Source organism: Sapajus apella, unplaced genomic scaffold, assembly GCF_009761245.1.
Source record: "Sapajus apella isolate SASKATOON/1434 unplaced genomic scaffold, GSC_monkey_1.0 scaffold56, whole genome shotgun sequence".
Classification (NCBI taxonomy): Eukaryota; Metazoa; Chordata; class Mammalia; order Primates; family Cebidae; genus Sapajus; species Sapajus apella.
Window position 1 is genome coordinate 7,182,880 of NW_022436996.1, and position 7,924 is coordinate 7,190,803.

Genomic DNA, 7,924 nt, shown 5'->3' on the forward strand with positions numbered 1-7,924 from the left:
CATCCCATCCCATCCATTCCATCCATCCCATCCATCCCATCCCATCCCATCCTATCCCATCCATCCCACTCTTCAGGTACATGGTCTTGTGGCTTTTGCAACATTGGTCTGTTTCTCCACTGCACACTTTGTGAACTTCCCCATGTCTTGCCTCAAAAAATATGTCACCACTGCATTTGCTCTTGGCACCATGCTGGGGAAGGAAGGAGAGGTGATCAGGCGATATTTGGCTGAATGGAGGGAAACAGCATCTGGAGCGCATGTAAAATTCACCAGATAACTCGGGACTGTGTGAGCACTCACTTCCCCATGAGGGGACACTGCCCACAACTGAGGGTGGATAGTCAGGCAATTCTGGACACAGCTGATTCTAAGAGACTAAAAGTTGGTTTTTAAAGCTTTTCCTCAATATCCAGAATAATTGAGCTTCTTGCCATTTAAGGTTTTGGGCACTGGGAATGGTGAGTCTCCCTCTGCCATGGCCGGACCTCTAACCACCCGATGTCCCTTCCTGGAGGCTGGACCTCTAACTGCCCCTAATGTCCCTTCCTGGAGGCCGGACCTCTGACCACTCCTGATGTCCCTTCCTGGAGGCCGGACCTCTGACCACCCCTGGTGTCCCCTTCTGGAGGCCAGACCTCTAACCGCCCCCGATGTCCCTTCCTGGAGGCCGGACCTCTGACCACCCGTGGTGTCCCTTCCTGGAGGCCGGACCTCTGACCACCCGTGGTGTCCCTTCCTGGAGGCCGGACCTCTGACCACCCGTGGTGTCCCTTCCTGGAGGCCAGACCTCTGACCACCCGTGGTGTCCCTTCCTGGAGGCCTACCTCTGACCACCCGTGGTGTCCCTTCCTGGAGGCCGGACCTCTGACCACCCGTGGTGTCCCTTCCTGGAGGCCAGACTTCTAACTACTCCTTGGTGTTTCTTCTGCAGCCTCCGGCCTCTCCTCCTCTCCGTCAACACCCACGCAAGTGACCAAGCAGCACACATTTCCCCTTGAGTCCTATAAGCATGAGCCTGAACGGTTAGAGAATCGCATCTATGCCTCCTCTTCCCCTCCGGACACAGGGCAGAGGTTCTGCCCGTCTTCCTTCCAGAGCCCGACCAGGCCTCCACTGGCATCACCGACACACTATGCTTCCTCCAAAGCCGTAAGTCTGGGCCCCTCTGTGGGTGGGGCTGCCGGGTGGCCGAGGGAGGGCAGAGTGGTTATTGCCCCAAGCCTCGCAGTCTGTCCACAGCCAACGCGGAGGCTGTGTGCTCCCAACGTCTTCAGGATATTGTAACACAAATCACAGGCTGAGGGAGAAATGTGAGGGCACAACAGCAAGTGGAAGTAAGCGAAAAATGGCTGGGTGTGGTGGCTCACACCTGTACCCCCAGCACTTCGGGAGGCCAAGGCAGGCAGATCACTTGAGGCCAGGAGTTCAAGACCAGCCTGACCAACATGGCAAAATGCCGTCTCTTCCAAAACTATGAAAATTATCTGGGTATAGTGGCGTGCACCTGTAACCCCAGCTACTCAGGAGGCTGAGGCACAAGAATTGCTTGAACCCAAGAGGCAGACGCTGCAGTGAGCTGAGATCACGACACTGCATTCCAGCCCCTGGGCAACAGAGCAGACTGTCTCAAAAAAAAAAAAAAGAAAAGAAAAATGATAACATCTGGGACATGACTAGGTGACCAGGAAGAGGTTTTCTTTTCCCCTGGGCTTTTTCTTAAAAGTCATTCCTTGAAAGCTTTATTTGAATTTACCTTGATTGGGATACTACAGTATTCATAAAATGTCATAGGTAAAGCAACAAAAAATGTAAAACAGACAGAAGTGTTATTCTAGAGGTTTAAGATTTAGAGTCTGGCCGTGTGCAGTGGCTCCCGCCTGTAATCCCAGCACTTTGGAAGGCCGAGGCGGGTAGACCAGCCAGCCTGGGCAACATGGTGAAACTCTGTCTCTACTAAAACTACAAAAAATTAGCCAGCCATGGTGCCCTGTGCCTGTAGTCCCAGCTACTCAGGAGGCTGAGGCACGAGAATCGCTGGAACCCAGGAGGTGGAGGCTGCAGTGGGCCGAGATTGCGCCACTGCACTCCAGCCTGGGTGACAGAGCAAGACATTGTCTCAAAAAAAAAAAAAAAAAAAAAAAAAGAACACAAGCTGTATTGGACGAGGGCCCACCCCTATAATCTTAACCTGATTATATCTGCAAAGACCCTATTTCCAGAGGTCGCATTCACAGGCACTGGGGCTTGGAACTTCAACCTCTCTCTTTAGGGGACACAGTTCAATCTATAGCAATTGTTATCCTTTAGGAGAAGATGTGTTGCCGTGCTCAGAACATGCCATTCCTATTCTTCTTGTTCATTCAATTATTTTATTAAACGTGGGTGTAGCAAAGTATTGTCTTAGGTGCCAAAGTCTGAACTGCAAGGTATTGTTCCTGCCTTCTAGAGCTTACAATCTGATTGGGAACTGCACGGTACTGGGGCGAAACAGCTCAGTAAACAGGGAAGGTGCTTTGGCTAGGAAAATCAGCGGCACAGTCGGCCCTGCAGGAGGGAGAAACGGGAAAACTGCTGCTGGTCGGATAAGGGTGATGATGGCTTCAAAGTGTGTCACCCGCTGAGCTGAGCCTGGAGTACTGTCAGTGTTTACATTAGGGGAGAGGGAAGGGAGGACATTCTGGAAAAGAAAATTAGCCTTGACTAGTGATCATTGATCGAATAACCCCATTTAAGAAGAGACAGTGGTTTGAAGAGAAAACCCCAATTTGTTTTAGATCATTTGATGTGATGGTGGCAGACACAGATGCAGGTTCTTCCATGAGTCCCTGATGTTTCACGAAGCAGCTTTGTTCTGGGGACAAGCCCCGAGCCTTCCCGGCCTAAATAAAAGAGGATCCAGGGAGTGCTCCGGGTTCGCCGTCAGCTTCTTCCCCATGAATATAGCAGGAAAGTGATGTTCTTAACTCTTTACAACCCAGCTGTTTATACTCCACACAACCAGGCGGCCCTCGGTCAAGGCCGACAAGTGTAGGTCCTTCCCGGCTTGCTATAGTGCTCAGAGAGGGTGTGTCCTGGGGCCAGAGAGGGAGTGAGTGTGCTCAGCTGTGTCCCACACTCAGCGAGTGACCCGGAGCACTGGCCTGTTCCCAGCATGCAGCTGGCAGCAGGAGTGTGCAGTTGAGTGAGATTTCAACAACAACCCAAATGTCATGAATGGATAAACAAATGTGGCGTATACAGACTGTGGAACAGCACCCAGCCTTAAAAAGGAAGGGAGTCCGGACACAGGCGGTGACACAGAGGGGCCCTGAGGACCTCGTGCTGAGTGAAATAAGCCAGGCACCACAGGACATTGTGCCACTTAGAGGAGGCCCTAGAGTCATCAAATAGAGACGGAAGGTGGAATGGTGGGTGCCAGGAGCTGGGGGAGGGGAAGAGAGGAGTTAGCGTTTTACAGAGACAGAATTTCAGTTTGGAAAAATGAAAAAGGTCTCGAAATGGATGGCGGTGATGGCTATACAACAGTATGAATGTACTTAACTGACGCTCAACTGCACGCTGAAGAATAGTTCAAATGAGGCCGGGGGTGCTGGCTCATGCCTGTAATCCCAGCACTTTGGGAGGCCGAGGCGTGCGGATCACCTGAGGTCAGGCGTTCAAGACCAGCCTGACCAACATGGAGAAACCCTGCCTATACTAAAAACGCAAAAAAGTAGCCAGGCATGGTGGTGCATGCCTGTAATCCCAGCTACTCAGGAGGCTGAGGCAGGAGAATCACTTGAACCTGGTAGGTAGAGGTTGTGGTGAGCCGAGATCGCACCACTGCACTCCAGCCTGGGAAAAAAAAGGAAAAACTCACTCTCAAAAAAAAAAAAAAAAAAAAAAAGTTCAAATGACAACTTTAATGTAATATGTATTTTACCACAGTAGAAGAAAAAGAGGAATGATCTCGTCAAGATTCCAATTGTTCTGTAATTTGAGCTTCTGAGAATCAGGCTGATGGCCCAAGGCTCCCCATTTACATTTTGAAAGGATGTGTTTCAAGGAGTGGAAGAGGATGTCCCCTTGGGTTACCTGACAGTAAGCAAGCCCTTTGCCCCACTTGTAAGTTTCAGCCCCCAGCCTGCGAGGGCTGCCTTCACCTGCCTGCGCTGTTCGCAGCCTCCGCGGCCTGCGCTGTTCGCAGCCTCTGCGGCCGGGGTTTGACTCAAGCTCTTTCTGCTTTCAGTGTCCTGGCAGCAGGTTAACCTGATTATTCAGCAAAGACCCTGCTTCCAAATAAGGCCACAGTCACAGGTACCAGGGCTTAGAACCTCCACCTCTTTTTAGAGGACGCAATTCAACCCAAAACAGTTGTTATCTTTTGGGAGATGTGTTTGGCATGGAGAGAACATATCATTATGTTCTGGCAGCAGGGTGGGTGGTAGTTTCACGTTCATAGAAATTTGCTCCTTTATAATTGGATTGTATTGAGTATCTTTAATTTATGTGCTAAGTTTCTTAGGAGCTTGGTTGATTCTGTTAATTCCACTACCAGGATAATCTCCATGGAGGAATGTGAGTTACTTAAGGACTTTTGATGGGTCTGGAAATATTTAGATATGATTTATCTCTGCTTTTTGGAATAAAAAGACACTTTCTATAAACATCGACCATGAAGATCATTTTAATAAAATCATTTCCCATGAATTTAATTCTAAAATAGGGAAAGGAATGGAGATAATTAGTCTTTAGAAGACAGTACTCCTTTTTTTTTTTTTTGAGACAAAGTCTTGCTCTGTCACCCAGGCTGGAGTGCAGTGGCGCAATCTCGGCTCACAGCAACTTCTGCCTCCTGGCTTCAAGCAATTTTCCTGCCTCAGCCTCCCCGGTAGCTGGGAATACAGGCATACATCACCACACCTGGCTAATTTTTGTGTTTTTAGTTGAGACGAAATTTCGCCATGTTGGCCAGGCTGGTATCAAATTCCTGATCTCAGGTGAATCTGCCCACCTTGGTCTCCCAAAGTGCTGGGATTATAGGCATGAGCCACTGTGCCCAGCTAACAGCACTCATTTTATTATGTATTTACTCAGCAAATGCTTATTAAGCAACTTACGTGCCTAAAACTGTGCTAGCATGGGTAATAGGATGACAAATGTATGAGTCCTATTAATGGGACGAGGACAGTGTTTATTTACCACTTAACAGCTCCGTGCATTGTGCACAGGAAGGTGTCAATGAATATGTAGTTACTAAACAAAGGAAGGCGCTTTTGCTTCTTTGGGGAGAAGAAGACAGTTAATTCATTACAATGGAGTGTGATAAAGCCCGTTCTGATACTGTGGGAGGAAAGCCCATCCTATCGTGGTGAGTGGAAGAGCTGATTCCAGAGGAAGTCAAAATTGTTTTCAGCAGGGAAGAGCAATAATCAGTTTTGCATTTTAGGATGATCCCCTGACTGGGTATGGAAATTAGATTGGATGTGGTTAGAACAGGAGCCCAGACAAGATGCAGTGTGAATAGTCTAGGCCTGGTGGCAGCTGAAGGTAGAAAGATGTGGAATCATGTTTAAAAGTAAAGGGCTATTTTGCAAGTAAAACTGAAAGGAATTTGGAATGTAGTGGTTGATTAATTGAAGGGGAAGGAGACAAATCAAGGGTGATTCCAAAGGTTTTGCCTTGGGAGAGTGGATGGATGATGGTTCCAGCTGTGGGGGTAGGGAGCAGAGGGGGAAGAGGAGCAGGGTGTGTGTGGGCATGCATACAGGTGTGTCTGCACAGGTTGTGTGCATGCAGGTGTATGTGCCTGCAAGTGTGTGTGCATGCAGGTATGTGCATAGGTGTGTGTGGATGCAGGTGTGTGTGGATGCAGGTGTGTGCATAGGTGTGTGTGAATGCAGGTGTGTGTGGATGCAGGTGTGTGTGGAATGCAGGTGTGTGCATAGGTGTGTCTGCATGCAGGTGTGTGCACATGCAGGGGTGTGCATGCAGTGTGTGTGCATGCAGGCGTGTGTGCAGGTGGGTGTGCACATGCAGGTGTGTGCACAGGTGTGTGTGCATGTAGGTGTGTGTACATGTGGGCATGTGTGCAGGTGTGTATGCATGCAGGTGTGTGTGCATGCAGGTGTGTGTGCATGCAGTGTGTGTGGATGCAGTATGTGTGGATGCAGGTGTGTGTGCATGCAGGTGTGTGCATAGGTGTGTGTGTGGATGTAAGTGTGCATGCAGGTGTGTGCATGGGTGTGTCTGCATGTAGGTCTGTGCACATGCAGGTGTGTGCATGCAGTGTGTGTGCATGCAAGCATGTGCGCAGGTGGGCGTGCAGCTGTGTGTACACATGCAGGTGTGCATGCAGGTGTGTGTGCATGCAGGCATGTGTGCAGGTGTGTGTGCACATGCAGGTTTGTGCACAGGTGCATGTGTATATGCAGGTGTGTGTGCATGCAGGTACATGTGCAGGTGTGTGCACAGGTGGTGGTAGTCCAATAAGGCGCCTGTGGCACATTTCAGTGGAGGTGCCCAAAGGGCAAGTGGATATTGAGTCTGGAGCAGGAACTTCAATTTGAAAATCATTCAATTATAAGTGGCAATTGGTGCTGTAATAGTAGGTGGAATAATCCACAGAAATGTACGACAGGTGAAAAGAGCACCAGAAAATGTGGACATCTAAGGGACAATCAAAAGAAAAGGATTCTGAATCGCCTGGAAAGTAGGCAGAAAACCAAGTGGAAACAGCATCACAGAAGCAAAGGGAATGCGTGTCATCGTGTTTCATGCACTAAGTGAGAGTGGTCGGTGACATCCGATGCAGCCAACTGGCTGTGGAACATAAGGACTGAGGTCGTTGTGACTTCAGCAAGGATACTGTCAGCGACAGGGTCAATGGCAGAAGCAATAGAATGTGGGTTGATGATTAAGGGATAAAGAAGTGGCGACCTCTAGAGTAGATAGCTCCTAATGTGAGGGAGAGGACAGGGGCTGTGACTAGAAGAATGGAGGTGATGGCATCTTTCTACAAAGAGGAATAGACTCAAACCCTGCTGGGGAAAGAGTGAGTGGAGGGAGAAATTAAGGATGCGAGGAAAAGAAAGTGTCATGCCCAGTCTTAAAAAGATAAGGAATGTTTCCTTATAGGCGGTGGGGGCACATCAGACACTTGCAATGGAGATATTTGTCTTGGACCAATAGGAGAGTCATCTTCTATTGATTTGAGAACTTCTACTGCAAAGGCGTTAGGGTGATCAGTGCTTCTCCAGTGTCCTTCCACCGCAGTTGCTCCCATGCGCTCCACTTTTTCTCCTAGGAATTCACTTTTGAGTTATTGGAAGCAGAGTCTGAGCTCCAGAGTCTGAAAACCTCTGGGGTTTCAGGAGCAAGTTTGTTTATTAAGGGAGTGCTCTCAGAAGGAACCTATAAGAGGGTGAGAGAAAAGAAGAAGAAGCTGAGCAAAGGTGCAGTTTCAGATGAGATCCGCTCTCAGTCTGATGACAGGACAGGGGATCTGTGCTGCCAGTTGCACCAGGATTTGTCCTACCTTGAGGCAAGACAGCTGGACTTTTGTGTCCTCACAGAAGACAGCCTGTAGTTATAGGATGTCCCAGGACAAGGAAGATGCATTTCCAGCTGAGATGGCTTCTGTCACCCAGGAGCAATCCTGCTGAAAAGGGTGCACAATCAGCAGCAGCCCCCGCAGCAGTGGGTGCACCAGAGCCCATTAAAATGAATCCAGGGCATCTCCGACAGTCTGAATTCTCCATGCTCTTCTTTTGCCAGCTGATTCATGTATCCAGCAGATCTGGGTACTATGTTAATCTGTTTAACGTTGCTGTAACTGTACCTGAGGCTGGGTAATTTATAAAGAAAAGAGGTTTCATTGACTCATGATTCTGGGGGCTGGAAAGCTCAAGATCAAGCAGCTGCATCTGGAAGGCCTCATGCC

At 49.1% G+C, this 7,924-nt stretch overlaps 1 protein-coding gene across 9 annotated transcripts in view; it reads left to right on the forward strand.

Moving 5' to 3' along the window:
• PRKAG2 (protein kinase AMP-activated non-catalytic subunit gamma 2) overlaps positions 1–7,924 on the forward strand; it is a 324,559-nt gene that overhangs the window by 202,178 nt on the left and 114,457 nt on the right. For all 9 annotated transcript variants that reach the window (XM_032244967.1, XM_032244965.1, XM_032244964.1 and 6 more), the window contains one exon: positions 935–1,152. In XM_032244967.1, the coding sequence (XP_032100858.1) occupies positions 935–1,152 (218 nt within the window). The remainder of the gene's footprint in view (positions 1–934; positions 1,153–7,924) is intronic.